General features: G+C 45.6%; 1 protein-coding gene across 1 annotated transcript in view; it reads left to right on the top strand.

Moving 5' to 3' along the window:
- The first annotated feature begins 899 nt into the window (after positions 1-899).
- Positions 900-19964, top strand: part of cep57l1 (centrosomal protein 57, like 1) — an 87112-nt gene continuing 68047 nt past the window's right edge. The window contains 5 exon segments of the mRNA XM_038799200.1: positions 900-1374; positions 6782-6976; positions 9265-9435; positions 12692-12766; positions 12769-12812. Of these exon segments, the coding sequence (XP_038655128.1) occupies positions 9342-9435; positions 12692-12766; positions 12769-12812 (213 nt within the window). The 5' untranslated portion in view covers positions 900-1374; positions 6782-6976; positions 9265-9341.

Below are 19964 nucleotides of genomic sequence, written 5' to 3'. Positions count from 1 at the left end.
CTGGAGAAAGAGGTAAGTGGGGATTATGAAATTTGTGATTTGTGTTCTCCCTATTTGGAAATATTTAATAACTTGATGTACAGCAACACACTTGAAAAAAAGTTAATTAATTGTTATCCAATCGCAATATTCCTCAGTTCCTTGTTAAAGCTGGCACTCTCTCAACATACAATTGTTTGGTAACAGGACAATCTGTAATATACAGTTAAATATCAGCCTAAATTATGGCATAACACTTGAGCCCATTACTTTTGACGAAAGCAGCAGCACAATTACTGAGCCCCTCCAGTATTGTCATCCCTCCTAATACAGGCTTCTCTGTCACAACATCCATTTTTAAAGTTTTATGTGAGGAAGCCACTTGGGACATTCTCCGGCATACAAAAGGCACCCGCTATTCTTTTTTAAATAAATTTAGAGTACCCAATTATTTTTTCCAATTAAGGGGCAATTTAGCGTAGCGAATCCACCTATCCTGCACATCTTTGGGTTGTGGGGGTGAAACCCACGCAGACACGGGGAGAATGTGCAAACTCCTCACGGACAGTGACCCAGGGCCGGGATTCGAACCCTGGTCCGTAGGCAGCAATGCTAACCACTGTGCCACCGTGCCGCCCCAGGCACCCGCTATTCTAAACTCAATTGCAAAACTAGCTCTAAATTCTTCACACCAGAATCTTTAGATTGCGATTAATAATTAAGCACAGCATCAAACCATTCACTAAATCAAACCATGTCAAAAGAAGTTAACAGAGAAAAACGAGATAAAAGCAGCAAAGATCTATCCCTGCATCGGCGGCAGGAATTGCTGTGATGTAGCAAGTGGTGACCAGCAGTGGCGTTGTAAGTGGAGAAGGATGCGTATTGACAAGACTGGCCATCTTGCGCCGTCTCTGCTGCTCGTTGACAAAATCAGCTCTTCAGCCCCGCGGCGGGGGGCGGGGAACGCCGGTTACTAGGATACGGAGGCCTGCTGTGGGGATAGCTGGAGCCTAAATCTGGACCGTAGGGATTTGCATTATCTTCTGCTCTCTGTGTCCCTCAGCAAGGAGGATAAATACTTTTTTGAGGAAGATATTTACTGAGCCTCCCCTCCCCCCGAGTGTGGGGAACGCCTTATGAGCTGTTTCGGCCAATGCTGAAGCTGGGAGGGGGAGGAGCAGCAACCGGAGGGACTTTTAAAACCATCAACAACCTTCAACCATCCCAGTGCGTCCGTGGAAACCAAACACAGGCAAGCAACCGCCAATGCAGCTGGGGTTGCTGTGACATTTCATTTTATATTACAGAGATATATATATATATTGCTGTGCAACTGTTTCCCCAACTGGTCTTCTTTCTTATTTTTAAAGCCAAATTTAGCTCCAAAACAAGGTTTGTATCTGTATATTTTCGTCTTGGTAAATGTATGAGTTGAAGTTGAGTTACAGCCAGATCTGATTTTGGTGATTTTTTTTTTTGTCTCTCTTCTGCTTGGTTGTGATTTCCAGATCCTAGTTTAAGTTTGAGGGTTTTCGTTCGTAGATGTCACCCGTTAGACTGTAAATCCGCTGTGAGATCAGACTGCTGAAGTTGGGACGATTTTGTGTTTTTTTTAGTTCCTGTTTTTGTTGACGCATCAATGCATTGACTCGACAGCAGTTGTGATACAGGATAGAGAGCCTGCCAGAGAGACTGCACAAATTTAAAGATTAAAGTTACTGTGGTAAAGTAGCAAGCCCGAACCTTTACACTAATTAAACTAATGGGATGGAGGGTAACTAACAATAACAAATTAGTCTTGCAAAAATCTAGAATCTTAGTAACTGCTATATGTTGCATGTTTTCAAACCTAACATAGGGTGGCACAGTGGTTAGCACTGCTGCCCCATGCCAGGGACCTGGGTTCAACTCCGGTCTTGGGTGCCTGTGTGGAGTTTGTACTTTCTCCCCATGTCTGCTTGGGTTTCCTCTGGATTTTCCAGTTTCCTCTCACAGTCCAAAGAAGTGCAGGTTAAATGGATTGACCATGCCAAATTACACTTTAGTGTCCAAAGATGTGCAGGTTGGATGGGGTTACGGGGATAGGGTGGGGCAGTGGGCTCTTTCAGAGGGTTGGTGCCGAATTACATCCTTCTGCATTGTAGGGGGCGGCGGGGGAAATGGAGGCATTTGCTTGAAATTTTGGACAAGTTTGGATTTGGACTGTAGTTTGTGGTGTGGTATACAGCCCCAGTGGCATGATTAATGCAGGTCATATAAATGAATGTGTTACCAAGGTTCTTATTTATCTTCCAAGCCCTCCTGATCTCTCTCCCGAAGTCTTTCTTTCAGAAATTAGAAGCAATAATCTCAAGAGTTTCTATGGGCGGGGAAGGTGCTGAGGGTAAAGAAGGCCCTGTTACAGAGGCAGAGACAGAAATTGACTCTCCCAAACCTGTTAAGATTTACTACTGTGCTGTAAATGTGGAGAATGTGAGGTGGTGGTGGAGGAAGCGGAGTGGGTTAGGATGAAAGAGGAGTCCTGCAGGGGATCCAGCCTGAGAGCCTTGGTGATGGCCCCTCTACCGTTTGCCCCCAGGGAAGTACTCGGAGAGCCCAGTGATGCAATTGACGGTTAAGGTGTGGAACCAACTGAGGAGGCACTTTAAATTGGAGGGGATGCAGGTTTAAGCCTGGGGAGCTAGATGGAATGTATAAGAGGTGAGGGACCTGTACCTGGAAGGGCAATTTGCAAGTTTAGATGAGCTAGGGGAAAGGTTCGAGCTGCCAAGAGGAAGTGAGTTTAGGTACATGCAGGTACGAGACTTTTTGTAAGAAGAGTGGTGGGTGTTTCCCTTGTTGCCAGGGTATGCTCTGCTGAAGCAATTGATACTCCCAGTCGAGCCTGGAAAGGGCAAGATTGGGGATTTATATGGGTTATTTGGGGAACTGGGGGTGGGGTGGGGTGGGGTGGGGGTGGGGGGGGGGCAGAAAGTCGTGAGTATATAATGGAAGTGGGAGGAAGAGCTGGGGGGGGCAGAAAGTCGTGAGTATATAATGGAAGTGGGAGGAAGAGCTGGGGGAGGAAATAGAGTTGGGGTCTGTGGTGCTCTGCTTTGGCGAACGCTACTGCTTCTTGTGCGCAGATGAGCCAAATCCAGTTTACGACTCAAGCATGAATGAGCGGGTTCTTTTGTAGAGTGGCTGTCGTGTGTGAAAAATGTGGGTGAGGGCCAGCGAGCCATGTGCACATGTTCTGGGGGTGTGAAAAGCTGGCAAGGTACTAGGAAGTGGCGTTTGGGACATTATCCAAAATTATAGGCATGATGTGGAGATGCGGGCGTTGGACTGGGGTAAGCAGAGTAAGAAGTCTTCCAACACCAGGTTAAAGTCCAACAGGTTTGTTTCAAACACTAGCTTTCAGAGCACTGCTCCTTCCTCGGGTTCATTCACCTGAGGAAGGAGCAGTGCTCCGAAAGCTAGTGTTTTGAAACAAATATGTTGGACTTTAACCTGGTGTTGTAAGACTTCTTACAAAATTATAGGGGTAGAGGTCTGGCCAGATCAATTTTTGGGGACTTGGAGGTGCTGGAGCTGATGTGTAGCCATCTGGGATGGCCACTTACAGCATATAAAATGGACACTCGCAGAGCATACAGGGAAAAATGGACAATGCAAAGTAACAAGCAGGCACAGAGCCTGAAAGTGTATTTAAAAGACCGACTGCAGACAGAACCGAAATTTGCACATTGATGGCCCATCTCCGATGAACAAAGAACTAGTGCTCAGGTAGCCGATACTGTTCCAGACGTTCCGGCACCACTACCCCAGCAAGAAGAAACAAACAAAGCAAGGCCAATGGCCACTTAGGACATGCCCAGCCATCAAGGCACCCACCCCTTTATTGGCTTAGATCGATGGCAGTAATCGACTAATGGCCCAATTAATTGGGGCCAAGGTTAAGGCCTGCCTAAAAGCGCGTGAACCCCCTCCCCCAACCCGAGTATAGGAAGGAACCCCCGCTCTTTGCTCAGCCTCCTGGATTCGGCTCTCAAGAGGAGAGACCCCTCCACCTGCACCACCAGAAGCAAGTAAGTTCAAGTTCAGCGCTCGCTACCAGACGGACGACCATAGAACATAGATAGCTATACTCCTGCTACTTCTTCGAACCCAACAGCCTCAGATCCGAACAACGACCACTGTTCCTCTGATCTAAGTGGGCACCCGGAAGTTAAGTATAGGAGTTAGTGATAGACATAGTTTAGCCTGTGGTGTTATTGTGCATGAGTAAATCATACTGTGTGTAAATACAGTGGCATTGACTTTGAACTAACTAACTGGTATATTGGTTCTTTGATCGGTATTCGGTTGGACCTTGTGGCGGTATCAAGAGATACCTGGCGACTCTGAAAGCATATTCCTAACTAAGATTAAGAAAAGCGACCTTATTAATCGCCATATTTATAGCCACTAAAAGAGCAACAGATGGAAGAGAAAAATACCGATGTTATGGCTTTTGCTTCTCTAATTGCCTGGCGGAGGATTTTGCTACATTGGAAGGCAGATACGCAACCAGGAGTGGTAGCCTGGCTGGGGGACTTGTATGACTTTCTACGTTTGGAAAATATCAAAAATGAGTTGAGGGGTTCGGAGGAGGGATTCAAGGCACGGTGGGAATTGTTCATGACAATGTTTGAAGAACTGTTCTGTTCGTTGTGGGTGGGGGTGGGGTGGGGTGAAGGGTTAAAACAGGATAAAACTGTGTTTCTTGTGGTGATGTATTGGTTATTGTTCTTGTTTATACATATCTAGAATAAAGTACAATTTTTTTTAAAAAGTGGGCAAAGGTCTGGCAAATTGAGTATAACATGGACAAATGTAAAATTGTCCATTTTGCCACAAATAAAAAAGCATAGATATTGCAGAGCTCTGAGATGCAGAGGGATCTCGGTGTCCTGATGCATTTATTGAAAAAGGCTAGTATGCAGATATAGCAAGTAATTAGGACCAGTAATAGATTGTTGTCAGTTATTGCGAGGGGAACGATAGAGAGATTATGCTTCAGTTGTACAGGTCATTGGTGAGACCACATCTGGAGTATTGATCTCCTTATTCAAGGAAAAGTGCATTGGAAGCATTCCAGAGATGGTTAACTGGACTAATACCTGCAATGGAAGGGTTGTCTCGTGAGGAAAGATTGGACAGGCTACGCTTGTTTCTGCCAGAGTTTAGAAGAGTGAGAAGTAACTTGATTGAAAATTCAGATTCTGAGGAGTTTTGACAGGGTGCATGTGGAAAATACTTTTCCTCTTGTGGGAGAATCTGGAACTGGAGAGTCATTGTTTAAAAATAAGGAATTGCCAATGCAAGACAGAAAGGAGGATCATTTTTCTACCTGACTCTCTTCCTCAAAAGGCAGTTGGAGCAGAGTCTTTGAATATTTTAAAACAGAATTAGGTAGATTTTTGATGAGAAGGGGGGGGGGGAGAGATATAGATTATTAGGGGTAGGTAGGAATGTGGTGTTGATATAATTAGATCAGCCATTATCGTATTGAATGGCAGAGCAGTAGCAAAGGCCGGGTGGCCTACTCCATCTAATTTATATGTTGAGAATACACCAGTTAACTGATGACTGATAGTTAACTGCCAAGCTTTGTTTAAATTGAAACCAAGCATGTTGACCCAGGTCAAGGTATTTCTCTGGGGAGTGAGCCAGAGAATGGCTGTCACCTATTTTGTTCAGTTGAAACAAGTGGAATATGTACATGTTCTTTCTTTCGGCAAAGAATAGAATATGTAGCTTCTACCACATGCAAGTGTGTCACACTGTGAACCTGACTGATAATCTAACACTCACAATTGTGTGACATGATGTCCAATCGCGGAATTGCATCTAATGTTGGTTGCAGTTTTGAATTTAGCAAGTACAAGCTAGTTGGGTACGATCGGTACCATGCCAGTTGTGAACAGCAAATCGAATATGTGGTTTGTTTATGTGGTTGGTTTCAATTCACCAAATGAGAAATTTTGATAGCGTGTGCCTTATTTTCAAGCAATACTTGAGTTGTGCACTACCAAATACTATTTGATCTGGTCTTCCCATATGAAAATTAAAGTCTCCCATTAAACAACTGCTTTTGCTATCAGCCTTTATAACCTCTCAAGCTTAAACATTCTTCTACTTTATTGCTGTAATTAGAGATTTGCATACAACTCAAATTACAGTTTGAGCCCTCTCTTATTTAATTTTAATCTTAATTTCCAGTAATTGTCTTTTCCTTAACTAGATTCCCTCTTCCTCCTGTTTAAACAATATATTTAATCAATAAGGCCATCCACTCCTTTTTAAAGTCACCTTTAAAACGTTTTGTCAACCAACGTGACTTAACATTCCTCAAAGTATGCTACCCACTTTTCTGGGCAGTGTTTTGGTATTTTTCCTACATTTTAAGGTGCAATGAAATGTAATTTGCTAATGGGTTAAAAGCCACTCCAAAATCATAGCTGTAGTCTGATCAACAAGCAGGCCATTATTCTGTTTTGAGTAGTTAAATCGACATCAGACCTATTTTATCATTCACTCCAGGGAAAATACAGAGCTTTGTGGATTTTGATTGGAATTGAAATGGGTATTATGTCTCTGATTTAACACATTCTTCTGGGATGCGAGAGAGTTGAACGAAGAGTGAATGTTCTCTTTCACATCTGCCCATTTACCATTACGATTAAATATTTATGTTTAAAATGATGGCAAACTTGACTTTTCTGTTGGTATTTATCATGTTGATAAATGTTTTTGTATGATTTTGATTCTGAAGAGAATTTTCCCATCTACAGAGTATGGAATTTACATTCAAACGTGGTTATGTAGGAAGTCCACTGCATAGCTTGGAGAACATTCCACAGACTTCACTTGATGTTCAACAAAAGCCAATACCACCTCATGTGACTAACACTGGATCAAGAAAACCGTGATACGGCTGATGTGATTAGCCACGCTGCCAACGGCAAAGGTATAATTGTCTATAGGCAATAGAATTTTATGTTTTTTGATATGGTCGAAAGGCAATATTGACTCAGTTCCAGGAAGCTAAGGGTAATGGTCGATTGATGTTTTTGCGAATGGGAAACAATTTCCATGGTGTTCCACGGGGCCCAGTAAATTGGGACCCTTGCTGTTGTTGTATATATAATGATTTTGATTTAAATGTGGGTGGCATGGTTGGAAAATTTGCAGATGATGTAAAAATTGGCTACGTAGGTTGAGAAAGTTGGGGACCTTGCCGTACATGTTCACAGGTCCTTTAGGGTGGCAGGTCAGGTGTATAAGCTGGTCAAGAAAGCACATGGAATGCATTCCTTTCATTGGGCGAGCTATTGAATACAAAATAGTGATATTAATGTTGGAACTGTATAAAAGGCAGGTTAGGCCACAGCTGGAGTTTTCCATAGAATCTTACAATGCAGAAGGAGGCCATTTGACCATTGAGTATGTACCGACCCTCAACAAGCGCACTCTACCTAGACTTACTCCCCTGCCCTATCCCCATAAAACCCATGTATTGATCACGGCCAATCCACCTAATCTGCACATCCTTGGACTGTAGGAGGAAACCGGAGCATCTGGAAGAAACCCACACAGATGAGGGGATGAACGTGCAAACTCCACAGTCACCCAAGGCCGGAATCGAACCCAGCACCTGACGCTGTTGAGGTGTCACCGTGCTGCCCTTTTTGTGCATAGTTTTGTTCACAGTTCTGGTCACCACATTATTGGAAGGACATAATTGCTATGGAGAGAAGCAGAGATTTACAAAATGTTGCACAAAAGTTGCTGCTATGAGGAGAGAGGGAATAGGCTATCGTTTTCCTTGGGACAGAGGAGGCTAAGTGGGGTGCACTGAATTATGGGGGGCCTAGATATGATAGACAGTAAAACCCGTTTCCCCTAGCAGAGGGTTATTTCTGGGGCCATAGTTTAAAGTAATTGGTAGAAGGATCAGAGGGAACATGATGAAAAACATTTTCTCACAGAGGGAGGTGGGCATCTGGAATTCACTGCCTGAATTGGTGGTTGAGGCCAAAATGCTCAACTCATTGAAAAACACCTGGTCTGCGTGCTGTAACCTGCAAGGTTACTGACAAGATGCTGGAAATGGATTGAAATGAGCAGCTAGTTTTCATTTTTCTCTTCTATTTTGGTTGGTGCAGACACGTTGGGCTGACTGGCCCGTTTCTGCACCGTAATCTTTCTATGGTACTAATATGTGGAAGACAGTGTTTTTACAATTTTTCAGTAGAGTCAAGTAATGGGACAATGCTCTGAGTTCCAATTTTTTTTGGACCTTTTGTTGTCATCTTCTGTGGGTATAGGAAAATTTATTTGTTGAACAATTAGTGTTAAATTAATTGATCATGAGCCTCTGGATTAGTCTTTCAGCAACTGGAATATATCCCCGGAGACGAAGAGTAAGCATTCAATTCTTCTTTTTTTCCAGAGATTCTTCTTGTACAATAGAATCATTATGGCACAGAAAGAGGCAATTCAGCCCTTGGAGTTTGTGCTGGCTTTCTGTAGAGCAACCAATCAATCCTCCCATTCTCCCACTCTTATCCTCAATGCCTGCAAGTTTATTTCTCTTCAATACCCATCAAATTTTCAAATTTTCTTTGAAATCATTTATTGTCTCCAGTTCCACCACCTTCATGGACAGTGAGTTCCATTAGCTTTTTATTTTTTAAGTTCTTCTTCACATTTCCTCCTGCATTTGTTGAAACTCCAACTGATTGTTAAAGTTACTATTAAAATTCCTTCCACTGCCTCAGGCTTCATTCCAGATCATCACAAAGTGCTGCATGAAACATTCTCCTCTGCCTTCCCCTCTGAGTATTTGACAAGTTTCTTAAACTTGTAGTCTCTGATTAACAATCTTAATGCCAGTATAAACAGTTTACCTTTATTTATTCTCCTAATCCCTCATGATTTGAACACCTCCTTAAATCTCTGCTTAACACTCTTTGATCTAAGGTGATTTATCGTGACTGCTGTAGTTACTGTTTCCAGTTGTACAGGACATTAGATCCCTCTACACTGCCCCAACTTCAGATGGTTACCGTTATTGTACTAACCATCCTGTGACTTCGCTAAGTGAAATTAGGACTAGTGTGAAACTTTCCACGTTGGGAACTTAGTTGCGAGCTGAACTAATTTCATCCCCAATAGACTAGCCTAGATTCGAATACCAGACACGCTGACACCTCTGCTTTTCTCACCATTAATTATTTTTTTTTTTGTGTTCAGCTATAGTTTCGGCTTTGAAAAATCTTCAGGAAAAGATTCGGTGTTTAGAGGTGGAGCGGGCGGAAGCTGAAAAAAAAATGCAAAATCTGACCTATGAATCAGTTGAATTCAAAAATACTGTGGAGCAAGAAGAGAAAAACAATACCAACATCAGGAATGGAGTATCCAATGGTGAATGTGATTAGATTGCTTTGTGCAATTGTTTCTGACTAAAATGTCACCAGCTTCGGCAACTAATCCAAGCAGTGCTTTGCTCAGCAATAGAACCTTTTTCTTAATTCATTCAGAGTATGCGGTTGTCACTGGCAAGGCCAGTACTCTTTGTTCCCAAATTGTACCTGAAGTGGTAATGGACCACCATTTTGAACTCCTGCAGTCATGTGGTGAAGATGCTGCAGTTAGATATTGCAGAATGGAGGTGGTCTGAGACCAGTAAAGACAGTTTTTATAGACTATTGATCCTGTGGTTTTAATTCCTTTGCCTTGCTTTTTGAATGCTGGGATAGACCCTCTCCTTAGCATTCTGTTTTCTTTCCCTCTCTCTGAAGCAGAATAGAGAGATTGAACAGCTCTGAACTTCCTTCTGTCCTCCTTGAGAAGACAGATGAGACGATCTGCTTCTCAGCCCCTATCATCCTTTTTTAAAATGTATGTTGTTCCAACTTATATAAAGGTTACAAAACATAAACATTCGGAGAGCAAACTCCCAACACACAACTGTACAGTTGTACAAATTTTTAATAATCTTGTGCGGGCATTTTAGGGAACAGCGACCATAGCATGATAGAATTGTTCATTAGGAATGAAGTAGTCCAATCTGAAACTAGGGTCCTAAATCTAAACAAGGAACCTTGGCTAAGATAGATTGGATGTGGAGATGCCGGCGTTGGACTGGGGTGAGCACAGTAAGAAGTCTTACAACACCAGGTTAAAGTCCAACAGTTTGTTTCAAACACTAGCTTTCAGAGCATTGCTCCTTCCTCAGGTGAATGAAAGGTATGTTCCAGAAACATACATATATATATATATATATATATATATATATATAGACAAAGTCAAAGATGCCAGACAATGCTTAGAATGCAAGCATTTGCAAGTAATTCAGTCTTTACAGATCCAGAGATGGGGTAACCCCAGGTTAAAGAGGTGTGAATTGTCTCAAACCAGGACAGTTGGTAGGATTAAGACTGGCATCTGAAATGTTGGGACCTCCGGTAACTATGTATCATATGCTGCTTGCACTATTTGCCATACAAGTAATCCTGTGTTGTAACTTCACAAGTTTGACAGCTAATTTTTAGGTGAGTCTGGTGCTGCTCCTGGCATGCCCTCCTGCACTCTTCTTTGAAATAGGGTTACTCCCCCGGCTTGATGGTAATGGTAGAGTGGAGATATGCCAGGCTTTGAGTTAAAGGTTGTGGTTGTATACAATTCTGCTGTGGCTGAAGGTTCACTATCTCAAGGGTACCTAATTTGAGTTGCGAGATCTGTTCAAAATCTATCCCATTTATCACTATGATGGGGCCACATAACACAATGGAGGGCATCATCAATCTGAAGACGGAACCTTGACCCACGAGGACTCTGCGATGGTCACTCCTACAACTACTGTCATGGACAAATGCATCTGTGACAGGTACATTGATGAGGACAAGGCTAAGTAGATTTTTCTCTCTTGTTGGTTCCCTCACCACCCACCAGAGACCCAGTCTAGCAGCAATGTCCTTTAGGATTTAGGTAGTGGTGGTGCTACATTGAAATCCCCCACCCAGAATACATTCTGCACCCTTGCCAACCTCGGTATTTCCTCCAAGTGATGTTCAACGTGAAGGAGTACTGAATTGTCAGCTGAGGGGGCAGCAGTAGGTGGTAATCAGCAGGAGGTTTTCTTGCCCATGTTTGACTTCATGAGGGCCAGAGTCAATGTTGACAGTGCCAGGGAAATTTCTGCCTGACTGTATACCACGATACGGCCACCTCTGGTGGGTCTGTCCTGTCAGTGGGATGGGTCATGACCAGGGATATGATGGTGGTGTCTGAGATACTGTCTGAATAGTATGATTCTGCCTGCCATAGTGGACATATTCACATTTTCTCATGTTATACTGCATTTGCCAAACTTTTGCCCATTCATTTAACCTGTCTTGTATACTGCTCACAACTTGCCTTCCACCTCTCTTTGCATGATCATCAAATTTGTGTATAGCACAGTTGGAACCTTCATCTAAGTCCCTTGTTGGGGAATGCTTGAAATCAACTGAATGACTTTTACTTAACCACATGGCTGAGATTGGAACATTTGATTGAGGAAATTCTGAGAATCAAAATCTCTGAAATCTGACTCAAGATTAGGAAATAATCATACAGCTACAAGATGGAGTTTACCAGTTGTGCTCTGTCTTGCATGAGGTACAAAATTGATATGGCCAGTTTTGATGAAGTTAGCAGGAAAGGAACAAAGAGTAGGAGATAGAACATTTTCCGAGCAATTGAAGCGGATAGCAATGTCCTTGGACTGCTGATCACCATGACAATCAGTGATTTTTATCTAAGGTTAGTGGCGATGAAACTAAAATCAAAGGTATAGTAAATAATTCTGGAGGATCAAAGGAAGCTGTAAAGGATATTATAAGGTGGATGGATTGTGGCTATGATATGTCAGTAATTGTGGGAACACAATTGTTTTTTTAAAGAAAGATAGTAGCTATTACATTTTGGGGGAGGTTAAATGATGTGGAAAGGCAGAGTGATTTGGGAGTTCACATTCTCAAAACCTTTGAAAGCAGCAACTGATCTGAATAAGGACATAATTAAAGTGAAGGAAATCCTGTTTTTTTTTTGGAAAGGGGTATAGAACATAAAAAAATAATATTTCTTATGTTATGGAGGTGATGAATAGAAGAATTAGAAGCAGTCTCTCTAGTGATTGAAGGTTTAGATCAACACAGGTAGGGCAGGAGAAACATTTGTCTGGGAGTTGTGAGATCATGCAATGTTCTCCTGGAATTGGTCATTGAAGCAGAAACCAAGTTCAACTTTTCACAATAGGTTATTTATGTGATTTGAATGGTGGAGGATGAATGGGAAATAAAGTGATATGGGATCAGGATCACGGCTTATAAGGAGGATATCAAACCGACTGTTATGATAAGTGATCTGATTCTGTGTTGTAATTCCGTTCCAGAATAACATACCTCCTGCTTGATAGCTATGGTGACACAATACTGCTGAGATTATGATGGGACTTGGTTACCCTCCAGACATAAGGAAGGTAGAGTTGAAATATTGAGGACTTTTAAGGAGGAAGTTGGGAAATTCTCTGGAATATTAAAGAAAGCATGACGGAAGAAAGAGCATGACGGAAAACAACAAAAACTCAGCAATGAACTAGTTCAAGACTAAGACCTGATTGTTTTCCTTTATTTAGAACTTGCTGTTCAGCTGTCCGCTGTTGAAGGGCGCTGCTCACTTTTGGAGAAACAGTTAGAATATATGAGGACGATGGGGACCATACACAAACAGAGAAGAGTATTTTATTGCAGAAACAGGTGAATATGTCAAGTTACTATTCTCCTTTTGTATTTGGGATATGCAATGGGTCTCTTTCAGTATACGGTAAAAATAAAATTGGCTGATGATGAGACCGTCTAGATGAGTCCACTGCCACACTGCCTATACCAGTAGCATGTGACTTCACTCCCTCGATAAATGCTAAGTGGGTTCCAGGCTCACTTCTGCAGAAGTAATGGTTAGTTTACTGCATATCTACTAGAAAGATCAACTGAGCATACTCTGGGTTGGAAGACATAAGAGGTCAGTTGACAACTCCAAATTTTCAAAGTAAGGAGCTGAATCCAAGGTTCAAAAAGTGCATTTAAGGTAAATATTCGAATGAACAGGTTTGCAAAGTTAAGGTTACAGAATAAAAGGTGAATTTTCAGCTTGGGTTTGCATTGCTTTATCTGAATGCAAAGGTGTTTTGTTACGTTTCTACCTTTTTTGTAGTGAACAAGTTCCCTTTAGAGAGATAAGTGTGATACTTTCCCTCTCTCATATTAGAATTACCCTAATACTGAAGCAACATTTTAATGCAGCCTTAAGTACATACTGATACCCAGCCAACATTGAATTTCCCTGTTTGCTATATAGCACAGAATTTTGATTGCTGTTGGATGTTTTTGGAGTTCCCTAATCCTCAGGAAGAAAATTAAAGAATGTATTACTCCAGGTTAATCTGCAGTGTCCAATTACCAAAATACCTTGCTGGTTCCCTAGAGGGTGAAAAGAATGATCATGCCAACACTGGCATTTTCATTTACAAAGAACAATACAGCAGAGGAACAGGCCCTTCGCTTCCAAGCCTGTACCAGTCATGATACCACCCTTGGTCAAAACCCTCAGCACTTCCTTGTGCCAAATCCCTCTATACCCATCCTATCCATGTATTTGTCTAGATGCCTTTTGAACGCCATTTATGTATCTGCTTCCACAACTTCCCCTGGCAACGCGTTCCAGGCACTCACCACCCTCTGTGTAAAAAGACCTGCCTCGCACATCTCCTCTAAACTTTGTCCCACGGACCTTAAACATATGCCCCCTGGTGACTGACTCCTCCACCCTGGGAAGAGTGCCTACCCATCCACTCTAGCCATGCCCCTCATAATCTTGTAGACTTCTATCAGGTCACCCCTCACCTCCGTCTTTCTAATGAGAACAGTCCGAGTCTATTCTTTTTTTTAAAAAAAATAATTTTTATTAAAATTTTGCAACAAAAATTTTTCTCCCAACAATGAAATAAACAGGTATAAAATAAACAGAAAGAATAACCCCCCCCCCCCCCCCCCCACAAATAATAAATTAATAACAATACAAAACAAAGTGGCAAACAGTCGCAAAAACAAACCCCCTTAACAGATCCCTAACCCCCCCCCCCGGGCTGCTGCTGAGATTGACCACCCTCTGCCAGAAAATCGAGAAAGGGCTGCCACCGCCGGAAGAACCCCTGTACCGATTCCCTCAGGGCAAACTTAATCTTCTCCAGCCTGATGAACCCAGCCATGTCGTTGATCCAGGCCTCCAGCTCGGGGGCTTCGCGTCCCTCCACTGTAAAAGAATCCTACGCCGGGCTACTAGAGACGCAAAGGCCAGGATACCTACCCCTCTCTCGTCCTGCACTCCCGGCTCCGATGCTACCCCAAAGATCGCGAGCCCCCAGCCTGGTTCCACCCTGGAGCCGACCACCTTGGACAAGGTCCCCGCTACCCCCTTCCAAAACCCTTCCAACCCCGGACACGCCAGAACATGTGGGTGTGGTTCGCCGGCCTCCCGAGCACCTCCCACATCTGCCCTCTTCCCCCAAAGAACCGGCTCATCCTGGCCCCAGTCATGTGCGCCCTATACACCCTTCAGCTGAATCAAGCTGAGCCGTGCGCAAGAAGAGGACGCATTCACCCTCCCCAGGGCATCCGCCCATGTCCCCTCGTCGATCTCCTCCCCTAGCTCCACCTCCCACTTCGCTTTCAGCTCTTCCACCGAGGTATCCTGCTCCTCCTCATCACCTGATAAATTGCCGAGATCCTCCCCTCACCGACCCACGTCCCCGAGAGCACCCTATCCTGCACCTCCCTTAGGCGACAGTAGCGGAAACTCCGCCACCTGCCGCTGAACAAACGCCCTAATCTGCATGTATCTGAAATTGTTCCCAGGGGGAGACCCCCTTCCCCCAACTCCTCTAAAGTCGCAAACTTCCCATCGAGGAAAGGTCCACCATCCGCCTGATGCCTGCCCTATGCCTACTCAAAAACCCACCATCTATTCTCCCTGGTGCAAACCGGTGATTGCCCCGTATCGGGGCCCACACTGAGGCCTTCACTTCCCCCCCCCCCCACGCCGCCTCCACTGTCCCCAAATTTTGAGGGAAGCCATCACTACTGGACTCGTAGAATACCTTGCCGGGGGGAGTGGGAGCGGGGCCGTCAACAACGCATCCAAGGTCGTGCCCGCACAGGACGCCGCCTCCATCCTCTTCCATGCGCACACCTCCCCCTCCATCACCCACCTACGGATCATTGCCACATTTGCAGCCCAGTAATACCCACACAAGTTGGCAACGCCAACCCGCCTACCTCCCTGCCTCGCTCCAGGAATACCCTCCTCGCCCTCGGGTCTTGCGTGCCCACACAAACCCCAGAATACTCCTATTAACCCTCCTAATAAAAGCCTTCGGGATCAATATGGGGAGGCACTGGAAAGAAACAAAACCTCGGAAGCACCGTCATCTTAACTGACTGGACCCTACCCACCAAAGAGCGGCAACGCGTCCCATCTCCTAAACTCCTCCTCCATCTGTTCCACCAACCTCGAAAAATTTAGCCTAAGCAAGGGCCCCCCAGCTCCTAGCTATCTGGACCCCAAGATATCTAAAGCTCCTCACCGCCCTCTTCAACGGGAGCTCTCCTATCTCCCTCTCCTGGTCCCCCGTGCAGCACAAACAGCTCGCTCTTCCCCACGTTGAGCTTATAGCCCGAAAACTCCCCAAATCTTCAGCACCTCTGGCATCCCCCCCGCCGGATCCGCAATGTACAACAGTAATCATCCGTGTACAGCGTCAATCGGGTCCCCCCCCCCCCCCCCCCCCCCCCGCACAATCCCCCTCCAGTTTTCGAATCCCTCAGCGCCATGGCCAAGGGCTCAATCGCTAACGCGAAGAGCAGGGAGACAAGGGGCACCTCTGCCTCGTCCCCCGGGACCTCCTCCCCCATTCGTCACCATGCTCGCTACCGGGGCACGATACAGCAGCCTCACCCAGCTAATGAATCCCTCACCAACCCAAAACACTTCCCACAGGTAGCTCCACTCCACTCTATCGAAGGCTTTCTCCACATCCATCGATGCTACTATTTCTGCCTCCCCATCCTCCGACGCCATCATCATGACATTAAGCAGCCACCGCACATTGACATTCAGCTGCCTCCCCTTCACAAACCTCGTTTGGTCCTCGTGTATAACCATCGCGACCGCATCTTCCACCCTTCTGGACAGTATCTTGGCCAACAACTTTGCGTCCACGTTGAGAGCGAGATCAGCCTGTAGGACCCACATTGGAGGGGGTCCTTATCCCGCTTCAGGATCAGTGAGATTATTGCTCTAGACATCGTCGGGGCAAAGCCCCCCCCCCCCCCCAGCCCTCGCCTCATTCAGGGTCCTCACAAGCAGCGGGCCCAGCAGATCTGAGAATTTCTTGTAAAACTTCACCGGGAACCCATCAGGTCCCGTGCTTTCCCGGACTGCATGCTCCCCAGCGCCTCTATCAGCTCCTCCAACTCGATTGGGCTCCCAGACCCTCCACCCGCTCCTCCTCCACTCTTGCGAACTCCAGCTTATCCAGAAAGCGGTCCATCCCACCCACCTCCCTAGGGGCACAGACCGGTACAGCCCCTCGTAAAAGGATCTGAACACCCCATTAATGTCCCTACTACTCCGCACCAGATTCCCTCCTGCATCTGTGGCTCCCCCTATCTCTCTCGCTGCCTCCCGCTTCCGGAGCTGGTGGGCCAGCATCCGACTTGCCTTCTCCCCGTACTCGTATACCGCCCCCTGCGCCCTCCTCTACTGTGCCTCCGCCTTCCGGGTGGTCAGTATATCGAACTCCGCATGGAGACTGCGACGCTTCCTCAAAAGCCCCTCTTCTGGGACACCCGTACCTCCTGTCCACCCTTACCATTTCTTCCACCAACCTCTCCCTCTCAACCCTCTCCGCCCTCTCCCTCTGCGCCCGAATAGATATCAGCTCCCATCTAACCACCACCTTCAGCGCTTCCCAGACCATCCCAACTTGCAGCTCCCCATCGTCATTAGCTTCCAAATACCCCTCTATACCCCTACGGACCCACCCACATACTTCTTCCTCTGCCAGCAGCCCCACCTCTAACCTCCACAGCGGGCGCTGATCCTTCCCCTCCTCCAGGTCCACCGAATGCGGAGCGTGGTCAGATAAGACTATCGCCGAATACTCCGCCCCCACCACTCTCGGATTAGTGCCCTGAGGACAAAAAGTCAATCCGGGAATAAGCCTTGTGGACATGGGAAAAAAGGAAAACTCCCTACCTCCCGGCCTCAAAAACCTCCAAGGGTCTACCCCTCCCATCTGATCCATGAACCCCCTCAGCACTGAGGCCGCCGCCGGCCTCTTACCCGTCCTTGACCTCGAACGATCCAGAGCTGGATCCAAGACAGTATTAAAATCCCCTCCCAACATCAAGCCCCCCCCGTCCGGGATCCAGCTCCACATTCGCCGCATGAAGCCCGCATCGTCCCAGTTGGGGGCGTACACATTAACCAGAACCACCCGTTCCCCTTGAAGCCTACCACTCACCATTACGTATCTACCTCCACTGTCCGCCACGCCACAAACGATAAGCTCTTGCCAACTAAAATCGCCACCCCTCGATTCTTCGCATCTAGCCCCGAGTGGAACACCTGCCCAACCCAGCCTCTTCTCAGCCTCACCTGCTCCGCCACCTTAAGGTGCGTCTCCTGGAGCATAGCCACGTCCACCCCAGCCCCTTCAGATGCACCAAGACCCGGGACCGCTTCACCGGTCCATTCAGCCCCCTCCTGTTCCAAATGACCAGCCGAATTTGGGGGGTCTTTCCCCTCCCTCTGCACCGGTCAGCCATAGCTCTCCTTGGGCTCACCACGTGCCCACAGAACCCCCCAGGCCCGTTCCCCACGATGGCAGTCCGAGTGTATTCAACCTTTCCACGTAGCTAACGCCCTCCAGACCAGGCAACATCCTGGTAAACCTCCTTTGCACCCTCTCCAAAGCTTCCACATCCTTCTGGTAGTGTGGGGACCAGAGTTATGCACATATTCTAAGTGAGGCCTTACCGAGGTTCTATACAACTATAGCATAACTTGCCAGTTTTTATACTCAGTGCCCCGTCCAATGAAGGCAAGCATTCCGTATGCTTTCTTGACTACCTTGTCCACTTGTGTTGCCACCTTCAAAGATCATGGTATAGAGACTTGTTCCAGCTTTGGGTAGATTCCCACAGCACAAAATGAGGTTACTTTGCCTTGTCATATCTATACCAGCTCTTTGTTCGAGCAATCTTTTTTTTTAAATTTAGAGTACCCAATTCATTTATCTTTCAAATTAAGGGGCGATTTAGCATGGCCAATCCACCTACACTGCACATCATTTTGGGTTGTGGGGGTGAGACCCACGCAGACATGGGAGAATATGCAAACTCCACACGGACAGTGACCCAGGGGCGGGATCATACCCGGGGCCTCGGCACCATCAGGTAGCAGTGCCAACCACTGCACCATCGTGCCACCCTTTGCTGGAGCAATCTAAGCCTAATTCCAAAGATATACAGGTTAGGTGCATTGGTCATGCTAAATTGCCTGTTAGTGCCCAGTGATGTACAGGTTAGATTATGGTATAGGGCAGGGAGTGGGCCCAGGTAGGGTACTCCTTCAGATGGTCGGTGCAGATACAGTGGGTCGAATGGTTTCCTTCTGCATTGTAGGAGATCGTTAGATTACAATACAATACTAATTTACTACCCCCTTAGCTGAACAAGTGCCCACAGATTTTAAGATTAACATGGGTTACAAAATGTATCTTTTTTTTTAAAATTTAGAGTACCCAATTATTTTTTCCAATTAAGGGGCAATTTAGTGTGGCCAATCCACCTACCCTGCACATCTTTTGGGTTGTGGTGGTGAAACCCACGCAGACACGGGAGAACGTGCAAACTCCACATGGACAGTGACTCAGGGCCGGGATTCGAACCGGGTCCTCAGCGCCATAGGCAGCAATGCTAACCACTGTGCCACCATGCTGCCCCACAAATGTATCTTCATCTACAACAGTCTCACTAACACAATGTCCCTTTAAACACAGAATGGCTGGCCCAAAGCACACACTCTACTCTGAACCCAAGTTAGTGTCTGTGGATTTCTCCTCGGAATCCACCCAGATGATTGTCACAAGACTGCTTCACATCAGTGGTTTGCATTCTCTTATCCAATCCAGGTTTTCCACATTACTCTTTTAAACAAAGCTTCCACCCCACTTTTAACAATGAATCCAGTATCAATGGGAGTTACAATGTCCCTATTAGGATTTCTTGACTTGACTGTTGTACAAACTGTTCACAATTGCATTACCTATCAATTCCAGATATTAAGATGGCATCAAACTATTGATTTTTACCTCTGAAGTCTGCTTTCCCACTTTAAATTTGGTTACGGCACCTGTTTCTTTAACTCGGAACACTCTTTACTTTTCCCGTTGAATTCTCCTGAACAATACCTTGGTTTCTTTTATGTGGAGATGCCGGCGTTGGACTGGGGTGAGCACAGTAAGAAGTCTTACAACACCAGGTTAAAGTCCAACAGGTTTGTTTCAAACACGAGCTTTTCGAGCACTGCTCCTTCCTCAGGTGAACGAGGTTAACCTGAGGAAGGAGCAGTGCTCCAAAAGCTCGTGTTTGAAACAAACCTGTTGGACTTTAACCTGGTGTTGTAAGACTTCTTACTTGGTTTCTGTTCTCTTCAGTCTTTTCGGACATTCTGTTATGTCCCAATTGCTTGGTTATGTGCATTGTATCTGGTCCTTAGGAAGCCTGCCTCTTTGCAGCTCCCTTTTCCTCTCCAGTCTTTTTTGTTAATAAATATTTTTATTGAAT

Source organism: Scyliorhinus canicula, chromosome 6 (assembly GCF_902713615.1).
Source record: "Scyliorhinus canicula chromosome 6, sScyCan1.1, whole genome shotgun sequence".
In the NCBI taxonomy this organism is placed as follows: domain Eukaryota; kingdom Metazoa; phylum Chordata; class Chondrichthyes; order Carcharhiniformes; family Scyliorhinidae; genus Scyliorhinus; species Scyliorhinus canicula.
This window is presented reverse-complemented; position numbering and strand designations above follow the sequence as displayed.